Genomic DNA, 22,379 nt, shown 5'->3' on the forward strand with positions numbered 1-22,379 from the left:
AGCCCCGCACCAGGCTCTGTGCTTACAGCTCAGAGCCTGGAGCCTGTTTCAGATTCTGTGTCTCCCTCTCTCTGACCCTCCCCTGTTCATGCTCTGTCTCTCTCTGTCTCAAAAATAAACGTTAAAAAAAATTTTTTTTTAAAGAGACCTGGAAGAATAGGACAAGAAAGTTAAAAATAGTACAAATTTGGATCTGTCACAGAATGTGGAATAGAAAAGTACAAGAGGTCAGGGGGTCTGACCCCCTTCACCGACTGAGGAACATGGGTGGGAGGAGAGGGAAGATGAGATGAGGCCAATGCCTCAGGACCAAAGCTTGTTAGTGTAGAGAGGAGACTGGCCCCCAGCGGCCCTGTGCTTTTCCCTCCACATGCCAGCACTGGCTTAAACAGCTTCTTCCTCCAATTCTGAGGTGAACCAGTTTTTAATAGGAGAAAGCACTTTGCAAATGACGTGCTCTTCACCCACTTTTAATGTACTTTAAGAAATTAATATCCACTTGACACACGTGTGACACATGTAACATGACACAACACCATGTTCCATATGAATTAGGGAAGGGAGAAGAGAGCAAATTACTGTGCATGCTAACACTGGTGGTTGAGCCCGAGAAAGCAAACAGTTGTTCAACTGAGCCCACGCCGAGGGAAAACCACGGATGCAGGGGACACTGCAGCTCGCCAAGCCCCACCCCTCCCGAACAACACGGAAGGATGGCTCAATCTCATCACCCCACTTCAGAAACGTAGCTCCATCCAGGTTAGACCACCACAAACATGAGCATCCGTATTATAATCCCTCTTTGCAAAACAGACTATTTGAAGGAAAACAAATCCAAATTGAAACTGTGTGGTTTCCAGAGCAATTTATTCATTAAAATCTATTCAATATGCCATCAACAGTTCTCCTGGGTGTATTGTGCAGATAAATAGACACTGAGAGAATTTAACAAGTTCGTCGTTTAATAAGTCTGAATTCATTTTCACCACATGGTATTGTACACGGTCATCTGTTGAAACAGATTTCTTTTTAACAGATTAAGTTTAAAAAAGTCATAGATACTGTGAGTTCTGTATAAATTGGTGGATAGTAAGTTAGTTCCTTTGTTTTGACTTATAAGCCTCAACTTCACCGCAGAATAAAGAATGCAGGCCAAAGAAAGCATAATCGGTCACTCGTATAGAACAGTATTGTTTCTATAATTTGAAGCTTTCTGAATGGACGGGTTCAGGCCTGATGTAACTGTAAAAAGATTACTTAATGAATAGACTATATGGAAATTGTACAAAATGTTATTAACTTTAATCATTAATAGCTTAAACAGCACTATGTTACTAATTGCTATTCAAAACCAAAAACCTGTTTTTGAATCCCAAGTGTGGTGTGTGTACATAGCCACGCCACCTTGGACTTAGGGGGTGTGTCAGTACACATTTCAACAGAAACTTTGGCTTTAGGAAAGAGTCACAAACATTTAAAATAATGGCTTTAATTGTCATTTTGAGTATACGGTAGGGGAAAGTGTGCTTTAATTAAATATACATCATACCAGTGATGCTGGCAAGGTTGAGTTAATCCTAATGACAGCTATAAAAACTAGTTTGTACACGACAAGACAATGAGAGAAAAAAGCAATCCCTTTGAAACAAAATTAAAAAAAAAATATGTTCACAGTGGTTTGTATCAACAGTATGTATTTTATGACAATAACATGTACAGACTGAGCACCCTAGGGCTCTCTTTATATTCTAAAGAAAACAAGCATTTACATAATTCATGGATTGAACTAAATTTTAAAAAGATCAATTGTACACTGACCCCTTAGACAGGATAAACTGTCCTGGGGTGTACAGCTTTAACACCATCATTAAAGTTGTTTGCAAAAGGAATAGACAATTAAAAAACAAAACATTTTTTCTTGGGAGTGGAGAGTCTTTCATTTGCTGTTATAACCAGCAAATGCCATTCATTAACTCAAAAAATGGAAGGGGGAGCCCACAAACACACTATTTGAGCAAGCTGACCAATACACATTACAGTTTTAAAAATGAAGGTTATATACTATATGTTACAAGTCCCAACTAGGCAATGTCAAAATGACATCTATTTCTTTGCTTGCTTTGTGATCATACCCCTTGGAGGTGTTACAGGTCTCGTGGCATTCGGCTTCTTTTTCTCTGCAGGCTTTAAAATCTGCAAAGATTCAAAATATGGTGCATTTTAGGAAATATTCTCAACCGCCAATCTTAAGATTTCTTAAATCTCACTCAAATCTTTGCTCAGAAACGTTTTTGGCCATTTAAAACTGCCCCCAAAACTTTGAAGGCCCCACTAACATATTAATATAAGCCAAGCTGACATGAACATTTTGGTTAAAAATGTTATGATGAACACATTAAATGCATGGACAAATTATTTTGTCTCTGGATAAAATAACAATTTTCTGAAGTCAGACCTTGTAAGTACCTTCAGGCTATCCCTTCTCACACAAAGGAGGAAAGTTCTTTAGAGAGAGCAATGTTTGAGTCTCTCAATCTCTGGGAGCTGCAAGTTCTCCCAGTTAATTGGCAAAACAACATTTTACTGCCACTTGACTTCAACGGCTTTATTTGTGTTAATGATTGGGCTAGGCTAGCTTGAAGCTGTATAAGTTTAATCGTAATCAGTGAATGAGAAAAAGATTCAGGCAGACTATACATGTAAACGATGCTTCTGCGCCAAGTGAAGGCCAAATGATGTCATGGACAATCAACAGGTTTTGTAGAAATGAGAGCAGAGTGGTGGGAGAAAGGAGTAATCACATAGCACATTTGACACCTGGCGGTTAGTTCTATTCTCACATACAAGTGGTGATTAATTTTAGCTGAACACACTGATGTTATAGTTTCAGATTTATAGTAAAGAAGACAGGAAATTCTTTTTACCCCACTTAAATAATGCAAAAACAGTTAAATTCAACACTGCAAGAAAGGTTCTCTGATAATTTTTTTTCCCTTAAAAGGGGTCCACTCATTACTGAGTTAGGACAAACACTGATTATAGGAAAGTAAAAATTGAGTCTATTCAACATAGATGAACAGTAGGCAGAAAGTAGTCTTTTTAAATCAGTAAAATTCAGACATCATAATAAGAAGCAATGTTGAAAACATCCTCTACCTGAAAAGAACACATTAGAGTTTCGTCCACACTCATCATGGCACCTGCATTGTCAAATTCTCCACAATAATTGGGTGCAGAAAACAGAGTGACCAACTGCCTCTTTGCAAAAAATTCATATCCATCTTCAACCACCTTGGAGAGAAAATGTTTTCAGTATAAGTAGGTGTAAATTGTAGGTGAGTAAAACCATTTTTCAGTTTCCCATTGAGTCTGATATCCTCTAGGTCACTTGCAGAGACATTTTGTATGAATAAGCAATACCTACCCACTAAAATCAACAAGGAGAATCTGTGCTCACACACATGCTGTTAAGTGTACATGTAAAATTCAAAATCAATACCTGATGGGCTCTACATATAAGATCCAAATCATGCTTATGGAGAAATTTTGCAACCACTTCAGCACCAAATGTGAAGGACACTCCTCTGTCATTTTCACCCCAGCCTAAGACATCTTTATCGGGGTCAGACCACAAAAGATCACAAAGAAGACCTTGATCTGGTACATCAGTTGGTCGCATAATTCGCCGAATCTGCTCCATAGATTGAAGATCTGGTGATAAACCTATTCAATGAGATGAAAATTGAAGGAAACAGAATTTTAAAAAGGATGTTTGCACTTTAATGGTTCCATTTACTTACATAGAGATGCAATGACTCTAACCTGGAAGGCTTAAATTAAATCTACGGTTAGGATTTTTTTCATGGCTATGCTTTCTTATTTAGCTTTGGTTTAAGAAAAAAAAAAAAAAAACTCAACTGAAAAGGCACTAGAATTTATTATAGGCACCAATCTGTGGGGCACATTATGTTTAAATGGTATAAAATTAAGATCCAGTGATTTAAAAACAACTACTCTTCAACTCCTTTGATGATGGTAGTGAACAGTGTACATTCTAGATTTTACTACTGACCATTAGTAAGGACTGGGTGCAGATGGTGCAGATACTCAGGTGTGATAAGCTTTCCAGGGAACCTGTGCTGTCCAAGGACCATTGAATCTATCAGACCAGTTCAGATGTAGCTGACTTTCATCTGAGTCTAAAATCACATGCCCAGGGGCTCCTAGCTGGCTCAGTGGGTGGAGCATGAGACTCTTGATCTAGGGTTGTGAGTTTGAGCCCCATCATGAGGATAGAGTTTACTTTAAAAAATAAAATTAAAAAATTTAAAAACCGTATGTCCATCTCTACCAAAACCAGTTAAAGTATAGGAGGGCAGGAATATTGGCTTTATTAAAATATATTGTTTTGGCTCTCTGATGGTTATCTAATTTCTGACTAGAGATGAAAAGAAATTTTTCTTGCAATTACTACTTCACAGAGCACAACCACTGAGCAAAATCCTTTTAAAATCCAAATCAGGGCACATGGGTGGCTCAGTTGGCTAAGCATCCGAATCTTGATTTTGGCTCAGGTCATGATCTCATGATCTGTGAGACTGAGCCTTATATCAGGCTCTGAGCTCTCAGCACAGAGCCTGCTTGGGATTCTCTCTCTCTGCCCCTCCCTCAGCTTGCACTCTCTCTCAAAAATAAATAAACACTAAAATAATAATAATAATAATAATAATAATAATAATAATAATAATAAAATAAAAATCCAAGTCATAAAAATTTCTGGAGGATCAAAAACAGACCAAGGAAAGTCTACTCACATTTTTAGTATTCTAGAGGATCTATAGTACAGCATATTAATCGTACTTCATTTTAGATTTAAAAACACTTTCTGCTCTATTTTCAAGTCAAACTGTTACAGAGCCTAGAATTCCCTGTAACAAATCAATTTCTTACTTTAGATTTCTAGCCAAATGATCCTGGATGTGCCAGACTGGACCCATGATACAACACATCAGTAAAGGAGAGTTCAGAGGAAGTTATCCCAATGACAACTCATAAATGTCAAAGTGTACACACACCCTTTAGAAGGGACAAAATCTATCTGGAACTAAAATCGGCCCACGAACCTCCATGACAGCAGAATATCTTCTCATCCACGATGGCTGCTATCGGTAAACAGTTAAAGCAGTCTGTGAAAGTTTTCCATAGTTTAATGTTATATCTTCTTTTACCTGTGAAAATTTTAGGATGGTTAAAAAGAGATTGGTGTTCTATAGGTTCATTCTCTCAGGACCATTTCTCCCAAAGCAAGGTGCTAATTACCTTTTAAGTAAACAAAAACTATGCTTTTATTAAAACCCCATTGGAGGTTTTTAGCAGAACTAGATACACTTTAAAGTTACATAGAAGTTTGAGATCAGAATCCCAGATGCAACGATTAAAGATCATTAACCCCCAATTTGGTAGCACCTACTCTGTTTGAAATCTAGTCTGTTTTGTCCAATCTCAACCCATAAGTAGCTCCTGTGTCTAAACGTAATTATGAACAGATTACACATGTGCCATTACCATCTTCCTTCTGTGGAAGCTTCTGAGAATTAACACCCATCCTATCTCCCACTATCATCAATAGCCTACTGGTACCAGATAATTCCTAGTCCTACATACTTTAGTAGCAGGCACAAATGACTTATAGGGGAATACAGATTTACTGCAGGCACCCCAGGATAACCATTCCTACAACTGCCATAAAAGCTCGCGTTCCCCATAGACACGATGTTATAGGATGGTTATGTTCCCTCTACCAGCCCTGTATTCCATACATGCTGGAGTCACAGTGTGATCTGGACAGAGCATGCCTTTTAAGGCACTGTTCCCACAAGAAAATCATATTCTGAGTTCAAGACCTACTCATAAACCTTGGAAGCACAAATCTGTCAGAAGTGGGTTGAGAATGGCCCAATTGTTGGGTGCCTTTGTCTCCTGTACTCTCCATACCAGAAAAACCAAAGATCAAAGCACAATGTTCATTCCTAAAGCCAAGTTTGTCCTTCGTCTCTTTTTTCCTTTCTTATTCTAGGGACATCTACAGGTTTAAAGCTGAATGTTCTTTGAAAATTAGAGACTGGCCCAAGCAGCAGGTTCCTGAACCACACCTTCCACTCTAGTGCAAATCAAGTCGGGTATGGAATTTAGCAGAGTTTGGAATGTAATGTAAATTCAACAAATACTTGACTTCTCCCTCTACAGAGGAGGACTGTCCTTTTTTCTCATAATAGTCTATTTCTCTGCACCTGGGTATAACTCTCACTATGGTTTACACTGTTTGTATTTCTTGGGAGGTCACTAATTCCCTATGCCTTATCCTCCTTCATTGGAGGTTTCCAAAAGCTGAATAGAATTCCTCTCTACAAAAGGCTGAAAGGGAACCTGTTCACAATCACCACCTCCAATTTCCAATAATGATAATAATGGAAGAACAAGGCTGGGCTGGTCCTGACCTCCATTCATAAAAGTGATTTGGTTCTATCTCCCATTTTCCACTGTATCTCTGAAAGACCATCCAATGGCTCACTTGGATTTTTCCTTTGCCCATATGCCGCATCTGCCAGTGCTGACGAACCCTCTCCCTTCTTAAAGTCTGCTCTGCTCCCTGATTTTTTATTCATGCAACACACTCCAGATTGTCTTGCAGAGTCCTTTGCTATCTTTGTTGGTTTCTTCAACAAAAACGAGGATTCTTCCTTCTATTGCCTCTGAGCATCTTAACTAAGTCCTGGGGCCCTGTTTTCTCTTCTTTCTACATTTCCTCTCTCAAGCTACTTCACACCACTAGGAACATCTGGCTCCAGAAAGGCTTAGCCTGGATAAATGCCAACGTCTCTTCAAGCTTCCAAATCTGGGGATTCTGAGCCAGAACCCCTAATGCAGTTTCCAATTACTACAGATCAGACCATTCTGGTATCAGAAAAGGGTAACACACATTCACATCTTATCTAACAACAGATACCAGGACTGCAGTCATAAAACTGGGGTGGGGGTCAGGGGGAGAAACCGTAGTAGAGAAGAACACTTATTATACTTGTGAAATAAGCCTAGCACTTAAAGCAGTGGTTTTAAATTGTTCCATGAAAGTCTACATTTGAATAAAATTTTTCATTATAATTTAAAATAAAATTTTAATGAAATTATCGAGTTTTTTAAAAGTCTGCAAACCATGAATTGAAGGCCACCTATGCCAAGGACACTTTTATGCCTGCAAGTAGACTAGATGGCAAGTTGTACCTGCCTGATGGGGGACTGGGGGAGCATGAGCACAGAGTCAATGAGTCTTGACCAAACAAGAATCAAAACTGATTCCAACCATCTAAAATAACTGTTAAAGTCCTCTGCATTAAATAGAAACTGAAAAGGACATAACTAGTATCCTCACATTTGGATATATGTCACAACAAAGAGATCATCTGGATTTGAACTTCATCAATGAAAACATCAAAGTACTTGAATAGTGTATAAAAGGAACCTTTTTTTTTTAATTTGAGAGCAAGCGAGTGCGCATGAGCAGGGGAAGGGCAGAGGGAGAGAGAATCTTAAGCAGGCTCTATGCCCAGGGCAGAGCTTGTGAGATCATGACCTGAGCTGAAACCAAGAGTGGGACGCTTAACTGACTGAGCCACTCAGGTGCCCCTAAAAGGAACCTTTTCTAAAAAGTAGCAACTATAGCAAATATCCAAAACACAATTTATAAAACTCGCTGCCTTTCATCTCACTACCTTAGGAGTAATAACTGCTTTACTAGTACTTCTCTGATAGACTCACTGTCAAAATTAAACACCTTTCTTGGGTACCTGGCTGCTTAGTCAGGAGAGCATCTGACTCTTGATCTTAGGGTGGTGAGTTCAAGCCCCATGTTGTGTGTAGAGATTACTTAAAATAACAACAATAAACCTTGCCACAGACTCAGTTGCCCTGGTCAGTTCAGAACCCACAAGATTTTTCTTTGGTGATCCCTCCCCACCTCATCTTACCAGATGGGTCTCAGGGCCTTAGACCACCAGGCAAGTATACAATTGTGGGAGAGGGTAGGCAGGAGTAGGAGAGCTAAGTCTAGAAACATAATCTTTCCAGCAGTGCACTTCTAACAAATGAGCTATGTGGAACTGAGATAGAAAGACACATTACAGGTTATGACTACAGTCTAGGGGAGGGCCACAGGGACAATTCTTTACTGATCTTGTTATCATCACTGGCAAATGCTAGTAACTCAAATTCCTCAACCACCTCTCTCGTCCAAGCCTGAAGCCTCTCCTAGCACAAATAAGCACAAAAGGAGGATGGGGTAAGGACTCAACACATTTTTTAAAAAAACATTTTATACTTAACACGACAACAACAAAAACCTCCACCAAAACTGGCAATTTTTAAGGCTTTAAGAATCTTGGTTTTTGTCAATTACAACTCAAAGTGCACCTTCAATTAAACAATCCAAAATGGATAATATGTGTAAAATATTACACAAATAAATTTTTGTTTGTTTTCTAATTTTTCTTTCTCCTTTCAGCACATTTTAGGATAGTAACTGGCATTTCTCCTGGGTGCGCATGTGCCAGAAGGAAAAAAAATACAGTATCACAAAATTTAAAAAGCATTTATTTGGGGGCGCCTAGGTGGCTCCATTGGTTAAGTGTCCAACTCTTGGTTTTGGCTTGGGTCATGATTTCACCGTTTGTGAGTCTGAGCCCCACATTGGGCTTCACGCGGGTGGTACAGAGCCTTCTTGGGATTCTCTCTCTGCCTTTCTTCCCCCACTCTCAAAAATAAATAAATAAACTTAAAAAAATAAAAATAAAAAGCAACTATTTGTGTATTTCAAGACACCATTTATAAGAAATATCCAGAAAAGGCAAATCTATAGACAGAAAGCAGGTCAGTGCTTGCCTGAGGCTGTGCTGATAGTTGCACAACCTTATAAATTTACTACAAATCACTAGGACAGATTTTATGGAATGAAATTATATCTCAATAAGGTTGTTAAAAACAAAACTATCTATTTGGACAGATTCTCAGAGTTGTACTAAGAATTAAGTTATCTGTGAATTTTCACAAAAAAATGATCTTAAAGAAGTCATCACTGAGACCATTACTTCTTAATCTGATAGTCACATCATAAAAGAATCTAGGGCATTATTATACTGCAGCAGCACTTATTTTTCTACCCCAAGAAAGAAAAAACTACGATAAAAACAATTAATAGAAAACACGAGAGACTGTAACATTTCATCTAAACAGTCATAAATCCTAACAGAAGTATGTGATAGTTCAATTTATGACCAAGTATCTCAGTTTAAGTAACTCTTCCTTAGAGGTAGAAAGTACTTACATTCATCATAAAATCCATAAATTCTATTGATGCTGGCACATTCATGGTTTCCTCTGAGAAGAAAAAAATTCTCGGGATATTTGATTTTGTAAGCCAGTAAGAGGCAGATAGTTTCCAATGACTGCTTCCCCCTGTCCACATAGTCCCCAAGAAACAGGTAGTTGCTTTCTGGCGGGAAACCACCGTACTCAAAAAGTCGAAGCAAATCATAGTATTGCCCATGGATATCACCTAGAAACAAGAATTGTGTTACACAGTAACTTCATACTTCTTGTCCAATCCACTAAAAAGCTCTGGAGAGACCATCTTTAAACACTCCCTGCATAACGGGATTGATCTGTAATAATGAGAGTTAAATTTGATGGCTAACACTAATTCCCAATCTTGTACTATATTTCAGTTCAAGTGAGCTTTACTGAAAATTTTAAGCATATGTATATGTCCAGAGTCTCACACAAAACTCAACTAATTAAGAATTAATTTTGTGGAAAGAATTATTAATGTCCAGGCAGGCCTTTCTGCCAAGTAACATCACTTTCCTTTCAGGTCGGCTGATCGATATCAGACCTCTGGCAACTCCGTCCGCAGGGACTATGTCAGCAGAACTGCTGCACTGCTGCTGAGCCCTGGACCGGTGTGAACAAAGGCACATACACAACACCCACCAGCTCATTCAGCTCTCAAATTCTCCCTGCTAGATAACGCCAAAGAGCGTTTTACTTTAAAAACATCCATATAAGCTTTATCAATGTAGTCAAATATGCTAGAATATAGAACATTACTCAGATGAACTTCAGTTTTTATACAGATTATCTGCATCTATCATGTAGAAACAGATGACAAATGGCATCAAGGAAGGTCTATTTTTAAGCATAACCAGTCTTACTTTAAGCTTAAATAGAATTCCTATATATTCATATAGTTCAGACCTTTTCTTAGCTCTCTATTCAGTTTCATCTCTTTTCTGTTTATATTCCTTTAGTGAAATAATTTTTAGAAAATCTGAAGCACATCTAAGTAAACTAAATCCATTAATGGTATTTATTCAAAAGCTAAAATTATTTAATTTTAAGTAGTTCCAGGTTATTCATAAACAGCAAATGATTCTGCTGGGTAATACAAGCTCATCTCTATATCCTTGAGTCAATCAATCATATAAGCAAAAGCTGTTCATGTGCCAAAACCTACCACATATTTTGAGTGGTGCTTCAAGTTCTAGTAGGATAGGCTGACTGAGAAAGATCTCTCGGGACTTTAAGCAAAGTCCTCGGATTTCATTCTCCTGTAGCTGGACATTCTTACCAGGCTTGGACCCTCTCACTGCAGAGAAGAAAAACTCCAGTTAGTCAAATGAAGTCAAAATCCAATTTATCAGAAAAATTACAATGATCTGAAAAGGCACAAGTTTTAATGAGGAGTCAAAAACACAGTTTAACTGGCTTTCTGACTTGACTCTATTTTCTCAACACTTATCAAGAATATGGTTTTAATGACTAATTATAACTATAAAATCTTAGACAGGATTTCATCATTTAGTTACATCTTCTATACCAAGTTAAGACTTCTTATGCTGTCCTGAACAAGGAGCACGCTCTGTATGAATACTGTTAGAAAAGGTCTTCCTTGCAGAAATCAGACTCCCTGTGGCACAGCTCGAGGCCTCCGTTTGCATCCAAGCCACACAATTGGCTTGTTCACCTGCAGCCTGCCCACCAGGCCATTGCTTTTTGCCTCCGATCTTGTCTTCTCTTCTCCAGCCTTATAAATGAATCAGTATGTGTACAGCAGGGGGTTTCAGAGATTGTCATGTTACTGAGTTGGTTCTAAGAATTTCTTGTTTTAAAATGTGAGATTGGTAATGCTCAGAAGCCTGCCCCCATCAGTCCTTTTCAAAGGGTGATAGGTAATCTATTTTCTTAAGAGTTCTATGAAAAAATTTAGGTGTTGTTTGCATTTCACTGAAACACTTTAATGTTCATTGTACACATTTTGCCGTGCAACCTCGGAGCCTGCATCTGTGAATACAATCATGACCTTACAGGGCAAAGGTTGTCCATGAATGATGTAGGGAAGATTTCCTAGTAATCTGAACAAATAAAAAGAAAAGGGAGAAAAGAAAACATGGTATAGTACTAGGTGTTGCCCACATCCAGGCATTCTTGTTGGAGTTCTGTTCACTATCAAAGTTGAGCACTCCAGCTCCGTAACAGTTAATTTATCAGCAAGTGGGCAGGAAATGAAATTTTGTTTTGATTTCAGTTGTAACAGATTAGACAGTCACTAACTACAGATTAAAGAATTGCTAATTTTACCTTAACTTTACAGTTATCCAGTGGCCTGGTTAAATACAGGGATTGATTATCCTCAACTTGCAATCAGTCCTAATACTCGTTTTGCATAAAAGACTAATGAAAGCAGGCATTCTATGAACTACAAGCGAAGCAAAAACAAAGAACCAGACTAAATATAGAATGTTACATCACATCCCTCCACCATTAAACCCAGTATAAAATGATTTAGTTTTAGCAAAACCACAAAACCCATCAGATTACATTATTGTTGCTAATTTAGGGGTGCCTGGGTGGCTCAGTCAGTTAAGTGTCTGACTTCAGATCAGGTCATGATCTCACAGTTTATGTGAGAGATCAAGCCCCATGTCGGGCTTTCCACTGTTGGCTGGAGCCTGCTTCGGAGCCCCTATTTCTGTCTCTCTCTGCCACTGACACCCCTCCTCCGCTTTCTCTCTTAAAATAAACAATTATAAATAAATAAATAAAGGTTGCTAGTTTAAATTTCATCAGTTTTGGAGGCTTTATATTCCAATTACAAAATCATTCAGTCTAATAGCTGAATAAAAACAGTAAGTTTAACTGCTTTGTTCTGTAAATATCTGATGTTACAGAGTGATAAAAATTACAAGTAAAAAACCCAATTGTCTGTTGAGAACTTTTTTCCATTAAAAATGTCTGTGTTAATTGGGTGCTCAGTCGGTTGCGTCCAACTTTGGGTCAGGTCATGATCTCACGGTTGGTGAGTTTGAGCCCCGCAATGGGCTCTGCACTACCAGTGCAGAGCCCACTGGGGATTCTCTCTCTCCCTCTATCAAAAATAAATAAATACACTTAAAAAAACGACTGTGTCCAAGTTTGAGAAATACTGTCCTAGGCAAAGCCATTCTTCAACCTGAATAGCCACTGAAACCCTGAGTTCTCTGAAGAAACAAGTTTGAGCAGAAATGGAACACTGTGTGGAGGGGGTTTTAGTTTTTTCAATGAACGACAGTAAACAAGAAAAGATGACAAGAGGGAAGGGCCAAGCTCTTGAAGCACACAATGAAGAGAAAACGTTAAGGGTGAGCAGTGGACTGGGAGCCGGCCCCAAGTTTCTGTATTAGTTCTAGAGCCTGAGCAAATCACTACTTTGAACCCCAAAATATGTAACTGAAGTAAACAACTGCCAGTCTCCTTCTGATAAAAATATTACGAAATGAGAAGCAACGAAGAGGAAAGCTCAGTAATGATAACGTTTGAGGGAAGATATGGAATAGACACACATATAATACTACAGCAACTGGGCAACAAAAAATGGTTTTTCCAGAACCACAGTAATTTTCTCTCTAGATACACATAGTGAAGAACTCAAGAAACGCTCCTGATGGAAAGACGGTGGGATTCCTGTTTCACTGGCCAGAAAACCCCAATCATTAGCAATTATACCACAAGTCAGCCAGAAGTTTGGGCAGACAGCCCAGCAGGAAACTTTATTTTTGGCTAGGAGGGGACTCCTAGAAGCTTCGGGTTTTCAACCTCAATCTTTTCAGCAGAGCCCTTTAAGTCCTCCAGAAGAGTATGCAATAATAACTTACACCTATATGGAACAAAAGCTATACTTTTTATAGGAGAATGCTATCATAATAAATCAGTGCCATCAGATTAAATCAATCTTGTTAATATAAATTTTACTGGTTTTGAAGGCTTCCCACTACAACCTTCAGACATAGTTTATGTTAAGTTTTTTTGTTCTGTTTTCCTGTTTGTCCTATGAGTGGAGTGTATAGATAAGTAAAAAGCAATATTGCCAACATTTAAAAATTATCCTCTACGTGAATAAGGAACAACTGCAGTTTTTCCAGAACATATCAAGAATTTATATCTGAAGGACAGTGCTCATTAAAAATAACATGGCCCTGTGGTGCCTGGGTGGCTCAGCTGGCTAAGCCAACTGAACTCACGGTTGGTGAGTTTGAGCCCCGCATCAGGCTCTGTGCTGACAGCTCAGAGCCTGGAGCCTGCTTCAGATGGTGCCTCCCTCTCTCTCTGCCCCCCCCCCCCCCGCCCCCAACAAACTCTGTCTCTCTCAAAGATAAATAAACATTTAAAAAAGATAACCTGGTCCCAAGGCTTCTTGAATTCCCTACAATCAGCTCAAGGAATAACATTATAAAAACGGAAACTCGGCCAAAACCACCATCTACCAATTGGCAAATACCTGTTCATCCTTCAAGGACCGCCCTGGAGAGCCTCTTCTGTCTACCTCCTCTCCTTTCATAAGCCTACTTGCTTTCTGAAATGCTCTCACGACACCTGGACACCACTCAGCACACGTCATACTTAGTACTTTGTACTGTGATTGCCATTTCGCTTCCACCTATTCATCTGAGCCTCCCGGCAGACTAGAAGCCCCAAGACCACACCACTTGCTCAGCAGTGTACATGCCACGGCCAGTATGTGGCAGGTGCTCAAAATTTGTTGTGTGAATGAAACCTGGATAAATCTCTAAGCGCTGATGACTTGTGGTATCAGAATTAAACACGTGTACCATACTACATACTTTTGATTAGTTAAAAAAAAACCAACAACCCGTGTCTGTTCTTTAAGTTAAAAATCAATAGAGTCATTTTCCTATCAGCCTTTAATAGAGCATTTTTCTAGTTGTAAAAATCCAGGATTACTCTTAAATTTCAAGTTGAAAATGATAACAATTAGAAGATAAAGATGTCAAAATGTGTTTTAGCAAACCAAACGCACACTGGATATTTCTTAAAAATGGCCATATGGCAGGGGGTGGGGGGCGCCCAGGGGGCTTAGTCAGTTGAGCTTCCACTTTGACTCAGGTCATGGTCTCGCAGTTTTTGAGGACTGGTTTTTGAGTTTGAGCCCCGTGTCAGGCTTGCTGCTGTAAGCGCAGAGCCCACTTTGGAGTTTCCCTCTCTCTCTGTCCCCTGCTCTCTCTCGCTCTCTCAAAAATAAAAGATTTTTTTTTAAATAAAAAAAAAGATGGCCATATCGACCAATAGCACATAAATCTACTTCATTATTTTCGACGTCCATCAAACAGAATTACTTACTAGTTGTAGATAACATTTACTAAGCACTCACCATGTGCTGGGCACTGCACTAAAGGGCTTTACGCTGCCATTTAATCCTCACAGCAATCCTATGAAGTTAGGCTCTCACTTGTTATAGCCTGGGAGAGGTTTAGTGACTTGGTCCAAGGTCACAAGAGCTTTTAAGCACACCGGGCCCCAAAGAACTCTATAGTTCTAGGATAGTGGTGCTTCTATCATACTACTTTCCTCTCAACTGAGGATTTGTTCTTAACTTCCAAACCAAAGGAGCTTTTATAGGACAAACTATCAAAACCCTAATATATGGTCACTGCTCCCTAAGAAAGTTCCAAGATGGGATATAAAATCATAAGGCATCCTTACAAATGAGAAGCATTAAATCAGAACTAAATTAGGCAATCTGTTAAAACTGTCAATACTTATTAACTATGCTTCAAACATTCAAGAGAATAGGTGTAGAGTATCTACTATGTGCCAGACCCTCTGGCGGAAGCTGGGGATACCCTGGCAACAGGATGGACAGGAACCTTATCCTTTCTCTTGTGGAGGACATGAAAAGTAAGACCAACTAGGTAACTGCATCTTGTTATAAATGCTACAATGAGAACTCCCTCCCCCCCCCCCCATAAAGATTATAAAACTAAAAGGTTTACCTTAAGGGTATCTTCAATATCATTAAAAACACAAAGGCTTTTAAAATAAAAATATCTCTATTTTATCACTAGTAGCTACAAAGAGAATTACAATGCAGCTCTACTCAATAAACATCAGTCGATACTTACCTTGAGGTTTAAAGCCCTCACTGTACTCTGTGCATAGTGGGAGAAAGGTTCATAAAAAAAGAGACCCTAGGTGGAAAATTCAAGACTTGTCACCCCATGTCACCTTCTTTAGTAGCAGCCAAGGTAAGCTCAAGTAGTAAATATCAAATTATTTCAACAACTGCCAAAGGAATCCAAAATATTCCAACAAGTAAGAATTCCACTTTCCAGATGGAGTGTTTCTCATAAAGACAGATGCTAGGTATTACATGGAAATCAGTAGGTATTGTGAACATGTATAGGTTAGTGACCAAATACATTAATTTAGACCTTAAACATACAACTTTGTAAACACTTTTCCCTTTACCTGGCTAGAAAAAAAGAATTCTGAAAAATGCATCATGGCTGTTAACAGCCAAGGCTGTTCTGTAAAAACTTATCTATTTATCTGGCAAATCACTAACATGAGCATATGATAAAAACTTCCATGCAATTTTATCAAACTGACAAAAACTTGAAATAATAAAAAGAATGTTTTCGGTGATTATTTGCAACACCAGCTTTTTCTTACAAGTAACACTAACTTTTCTCACAGCTTGCCAACAAGCAAAGTAGAGATGAAAACTATGCAAGGAAATTTAAGACTACTTTGGGATTATTTATGAATAATAAAAAGTATTCTTCTTGCTCCTTAATTAGAAGTCCCTTAATTGTTGAGGGGTGCCTGGGTGGCTCAGTCGGTTAAGCATCCGACTTAGCTCAGGTCATGATCTCACAGTCCGTGAGTTAGAACCATGCGTCGGGCTCTGTGCCGACAGCTCAGAGCCTGGAGCCTACTTCAGATTCTGTGTCTCCCTCTCTCTCTGCCTCAAAAATAAATAAAAACATTAAAAAAAAAAGTCCCTTAATTCAAAGTCTTACTGAAGGAATGGCATACACAAAAAAAGCCCCAGATGAATTACAATGAAGTTTTAGAATCTATGAATGACACAACCAGCAGAAAAATAAGCCAACACAGATTTTGCTGTTTTAAGATAATCTTATTAAAGCAGGTGGTAATCTTAAAACTACTGCACATCATATTCACTGCAGTGACAGAATCAATAACTTCACTAAATAGAAGACAGATTTAGGAAAGGAAGACTTCAAACCAAGACAAACAGGGAATATTTGCAACATTAAAACTTTCCCACAAACAACTGAATTCTTTTCTGCAAAAAATAGAAAAGACAAAAATGTTATCAAGAATCCTTTGGTTTTATTGCAAAGTCACCAGGAGGAAGACTTCCCACTTTCGGGCCGTCTTAAAACTGTTTCCTCACTATACCCTCCCCTCATTGACTTTCCTAACTGCTGCCCTTATACTTTGGCCATTTTTTAAAAAAATTATTTTATTGAAGTATAGGTGACACACAATGTTACATTAGTATATACTTTGGGCATTTAGAGGTGATACCAATTTTCTCAAAATAATCAGGATATAGTTGCAAAACACTTATCTACTTGCTCTCAAAATATTTTGAGTTTTCTACACCTAGAGTGAACCCAGTTTATTGAAAAGCACTTATCTTTTCAGTCTAACAACCCATCTTGATAAAACACTACTAACTGGACTCGAGGTCTGACCCTACTAATATCAGTGACACCCATTCCACTCTACACAAGGGATGCCTGCAAATCTTAGAGCAGTGGAGAATTTGGGAGATTTCAGGTAAATCAAGACCACTAAGTAAATCATCTGTTCCTACATGCTTTGGATACAGGGGTCTGATCCTAAAACTTAATAATTCATCCCAGAGTTCCATAAAGTCCAAAATTATGAAATCTTTCCTTATTCATCATGAATAAGACTTTTCCAGTTTTGAAGCAATTCACATCAGAATACGGTCTCCTTCACATATCAATCTTTAAGGTCTCCTAATAGCCCTGATTTGTAAATGAAGTGAACGAAATAGTCAAGTTGGTATAAAATCAGTACCAACCACTGCCTTGCTTCAGGATCAGTAATCCTCACCTACCTCAAGTAAACTGGCATTGGCACACATTTTTGCAAACAGGTCAAAGATTATTATAGGACTGCAGCGTCAAAGACATAAAACAATCTCACCAACTAAACTCTACTTCGGCGACAGATTACTAATGCGTGGCCCAGCACTGTTTCCACCTCACCAGCTTGGGAGAAGGAAAGCCTGGCCTTTGCTCCCGTGGCTAACATTCCCTCAAACACAACATCATGACGCACACCATCCTGTTAAGATTTCACTGATGCCTCCTGCTACTGACAAACAAGGGGGCACTTCAGGCATAAGGAGAGCAATCCTTTCCATGCTGTGGGTTAGGACTGGTGCAAGCTTCAGTTCGTGTCTCCAAGAGATCTTTCCTCTCCTGCCTCACAGGAGAGGGTGAGGCTTACTGCAGACATGCAGTAGCAGGGACAGCAGGGAAGAGCAGAGGCCTCACAACACAGACTTCTTGTAAATTAGGGAGTTAGTGACACAAACTTGGGTATCACTGTCTTTATCAACAAAACGCCCTATGGTAACTGCTTCCAAGAAAAACCTGTATCGTTAAAAGCATGACCTATTAAAAAATAATAAATGCAGAGGTCTCATTAGAAAAGATTACTTTTGTTTTGATAAGAATTTTACTAACTGTATAAACATGTTTCATATTACACCAAAGAGCTAAACACATGGGTCACTTAATTTTAGAGAGTATCTGAACACTCACTATTTTCAGATGAACTCTTACACATCAGAGGATTAAAGTAGTAGGCGCTTTCTGAGGGCTGGGGCAGAAGTCATTATTTAAACACTAAAGTAAGTAGGACAATTATGCAAAGCCTGACAAAGTCTTGCAGTCTGACAATGGCCATCTTCAGAGCCAAGATGCTTTTTGCAAATCAAGATGTGAAATGTTACACTGCCTGCTATGTAAGAAAAGTACTAGCCATCACTGCTCCCTGAACCAGCTCACTTACAAAGTTAAAACTCTGCCCTCTCACTTTTCTCTAACATGGCAGGAATATCAGACCAAATCAACACCTGGCTTATTTTCTCTCTAAATCTCCCAAGTTTTAAGGTACAGGCAATTAAATAATTGAACATTAGTTAAACTACGAGTTTCAAGTTTTATCACCAGCAAGGCAAACAGCCTGGATAAAGCTTCCGAGATGGATCACATAAATGATGCCTCAGCTAAGTAAAAACAACTTAAGAGTTTAGAGTAGAAAACAACTGCCAAGCTGTACTCTAAATCAACACGCTGTTCTTCTTAAATAAGACCTCGCTTTGAGTTGCCTTGTCAGTACTATTACTGAGCCACTTCTCAACTAAGCTTGCACAGTCTTTGACCTTTTTATTTTTTAAGTTTGTTTATTTTGAGAAAGAGAGAGAGAACACGCAGGGGAGGGGCAGAGAGAGAAAGAGAGAATCCCACACAGACTCCACACTGCTGGTGCAGAGCCCGACGTGTGGCCCCATCTCAGGAACAGTGACACGAATGCTAGAGTCTAGAGTCGGAGGCTTAACTGAGCCACCCAAGCGGCCCCAATCTTCCACCTTATATGAACATACAAAAAGAGATCACAAAACTCCTATTCCATTGTCAGATATACTTACACCTTAATTAAAATTCTTAGGGGAAAATGTTTTGGGGGCATTACCCCCAAAATCACAAAATTTATTATTAACTTCTAACATTATATATATATATATATATATATATATATATATATTCACACACATATAATCCCCTCCCTCAATGGATCATCTTCAACCATTTCTCTGCCAAATTAACACTGATGAGAAAAAAGGGAATTTAAGCATATAGTACTGTAGTACTGTGCAGGTAGCCCATTCCCAAGGCATTAAGATACAATGCTTTCTTATATTAATTTCAATGAAAAATGAAATAGTAAAAAAATCCAGTTTTCAAGTGCAACATAACATGTAAAGAGGAAGTATTAAGAAATGATTGATCTCATTTTAGATGATCTAAGTTCATTAAGGTAAATTTCTTAGCATGATTTTAAAAATAAGATTGAAATGAACAAATCTCTTATGTGAATAGAATTACAGGCAACATAGATCTTAAGTTAACAAGACTTAAATGGTTTTAAAGTTCTGATGATTCTAATCAACACAGATTCCAATTTTTGTTTCCTCAGTGAAATAAAGCCCATCTAATCTAGAGACACATAACCCTGCACAGACAGAAGTTAGATTTAAAATGAAAATATTTAATAAAAAGTTCCTTTCTTACTGCAGTTTTAATTGGTTTCTGTGGCCTTATATAAATCAAAGGACTATATTAACTAGCATGAAAATACAGTTCTTATAATAAATGTCAAGTACTTAACGAGTGACAAGTTTTTCACACAATGCACTGACATTTCAGGGATCCTTATACACATTCAGTGAGGTTTTCCTTTAAGAAGGTATAAAAGTAAAAAAACAAAACAAAACAAAACAAAAAAACCAAAAAACCCCAGCACGGATTAAGATATTCCCAGGGGTTTCATTTTAAATGACTTATTTAAAAGACCTGCAAATTCTAGAACCAGAGTTACCCCAATTGTTCTTAGTCTGGACTCCATCCCTCAAGCATTTACAGTGCACTATTTTAAGAGGACAGTATAAAGGCAAAAAAGCAGTGAAAACTCAGCCAAACCTACATTATCCAGCGCCCAAATCAAGAGAGAGATTTGAATTCTCCCAAAGCCTCAGAAAAAGACATCAGCATTAGACCTGGAGGGGGTGGGGTGGGGGGATTCACTTCCGCGACCCTCTTTGAAATCCAAACTTCATCGGTCTCCCAGGTCAGTATCAATCAACTGTCAGGCACCTCAGGAGTCTCAGGTCAACCAAAATCCAAGCTTTCTTTTAACCTCTGCCTAACCGCTGAGCAGCTCCTTCCTTCAGACACAAGGTGGGTTGAATGTAGCAAGTTCTAACTCCTGGCTGCCTGGGTTTGAAACCCGACTGTCACTAATGTGTGACCTTGGTCAAGTGACTTAATGTCTCTTGTGTTTTAGTTTCTTCTGAAAAACAGGAAAAAAGACCAGCACCCACCTCTCAAGGTTGTTGGGAGAATGAAACTGCTCTATGTCTGACACATAGTAAGCGCTTTAGAAACGCTGACTATTGCTATGAACGTAATTATGAGATGAATGCAAAGCCTCATTAATACAGAGCCTGGCACAACCGGAAAGATAACGAAACTGTCACCATCGCTGGTTTCAGGTTCAGTGGCACGTTCAGAAAAGAGCGCGGAGACCTCTTCAAGATAAGGATAACTTAAGAAGAGTATTTGGGAGGGCAGGAGGAGATGGGTTCCAAGATCCTCTGGAGATAGGAACATTCGTCACCAAGTAATAAGAAATGGGCCGCCCGACACCAGCCCCACACAAAAATAAGCAAGACAGGAAAGAAGCCCCCATAGCCGGTGGAACCCACAGCCCCATCAAATTCCCTTCCGAGAGGACGAGTACCAGAAAGTAAGGAACACGCCGTCCTGCAGGTCGGACCGGGTCCCCCAGCCCTCTCGCCTCCAAAGACTGGTCCCGTTTGCGGGGCGCAAGGGGGTACGGACCGGAAACGTGGGGGTGGGGAGCGGAGTTTTCAAATCTCTGGGAAGAAGGCTGCACCTCTGAGCAATGAATGAACGGGGCCGGGAGGGTCTGCGGGGTGGGCCGTGTGCCGGACCCCGGCCGGCCTCCCTCGGGCTGCAAACCCTTGGCGCCACGAGCCAACTCGCGGGGCTCACTCCCCTCGGCGCTGCAAGCCCAACCGGCCTCCCAACTCCCCCTCCCCCGCGAGCCCCCGGGGCGCCCGCCTCCCCTCAGCCCGTCTGCCGACCCCTTCACCTTCCAGCAGCCGTTGGATGATGCTGTCGATGTTGAGTTTATCTATATCCGCCATCGCCTTCCCACCGCCGACCCTCCCGCAGCGGCGCCGCCGCCGGCTCGCGCCCGGGACTCACACCTCCTTTCCCACGCCACGAGCACAGAGGCGGCGGTGGCGGCGGTGGCAGCAGCCGCGGCGGGTCCCCCCCCCAACCGCCCCGCTCCCTGCTTCCTCCTTCTCTCCCCACTGGAACCACGAGAAGAACAAGATGGCCGCCGACTCCTTAGCCAGTCTCTGTCGGCGCACGGATGCGCGCGGCGGAGTGCAGCGGCCCGGCCGGGACTTCTTTATGGGCCATAGGGCGCGCGGGAGGGGGCGGGACCAGAGCGCGGGAAGGGGGCGGGGCCAGAACGCGGGAATCGGAGAGGACGGTTGAGCGTAACCGCGCTCCCGCGCGGGATCCCTCCGCCAAACGGGCCGAGCAAATAGGCCCCCTGGCGGGAGCGGGAGCTGCAAAGTTGCACGCGGGAGTTGGAGATGAGGCGGTAGACGCAGGTGTGCGCTCCTAGGTTTGCAGTCTCCGCCAGATACTGTTCATTAAGCTAGATGTTTGCAGACTTGGCCATGTGGAAGCCCACCGGGAGAAATCGGGAGTCCTGGGATTTACCTCCTAAAATAAATCTGGGGTGGAGGTGAAGACCGCATTAAAGAGAAGTAGGTTGATTTATTTTGGATTCAAATTTGATGGGATTTGGGGGCAAGGACAGGTTCATTTGGCCACTAATTTAAAAAGTCGTCTCCCAGATAAATCAAGAGGTTAACAGTTTTTCATTCTGAGCGGTGGGATTATGGGTATTTGTATATTTTTGTGTATGTGTGCGCTCTGTAACTTTTACGTTTGGGAGAAAATGTTTTTAATCCACTCAAAAATTTTTCATCTTTCCTATCTTTGGATTATCTTTCTTGAACTCGGGAACTTATATAATCACCGGAACGATTACCCTGATGTAAACCAGAATGAAGGTGAACAAGCGTGTGCAAGCAGATA

General features: G+C 40.1%; 1 protein-coding gene across 1 annotated transcript; it reads right to left on the reverse strand.

The window, feature by feature from the left end:
• Nucleotides 1–850: 850 nt before the first annotated feature.
• PPP1CC (protein phosphatase 1 catalytic subunit gamma) lies at nucleotides 851–21,622 on the reverse strand. Its single transcript, XM_045456859.1, has 8 exons — nucleotides 21,352–21,622; nucleotides 10,565–10,696; nucleotides 9,377–9,607; nucleotides 5,124–5,228; nucleotides 3,500–3,723; nucleotides 3,157–3,291; nucleotides 2,133–2,193; nucleotides 851–1,242 (listed from the first exon to the last, which is right to left on the reverse strand). Exons 1-8 carry the CDS (start codon nucleotides 21,404–21,406, stop codon nucleotides 1,172–1,174), a joined length of 1,014 nt encoding a protein of 337 aa, XP_045312815.1. The 5' UTR covers nucleotides 21,407–21,622; the 3' UTR covers nucleotides 851–1,171.
• Between the last annotated feature and the right edge of the window lie 757 nt (nucleotides 21,623–22,379).

The sequence above is a fragment of the Leopardus geoffroyi genome, chromosome D3 (assembly GCF_018350155.1).
Source record: "Leopardus geoffroyi isolate Oge1 chromosome D3, O.geoffroyi_Oge1_pat1.0, whole genome shotgun sequence".
NCBI lineage: Eukaryota > Metazoa > Chordata > Mammalia > Carnivora > Felidae > Leopardus > Leopardus geoffroyi.

Excerpts from the sequence above, each read along its gene's own strand:
- PPP1CC (XM_045456859.1), bottom strand. The coding sequence starts at position 21,406 with ATGGCGGATATAGATAAACTCAACATCGACAGCATCATCCAACGGCTG. Across the intron at positions 5,229-9,376 it reads TTATGGATTTTATGATGAAT|GTAAAAGAAGATATAACATT; the intron begins GTAAGTACTTTC and ends AAATTTTCACAG. Across the intron at positions 3,292-3,499 it reads TTATATGTAGAGCCCATCAG|GTGGTTGAAGATGGATATGA; the intron begins GTATTGATTTTG and ends TTTCTCTCCAAG.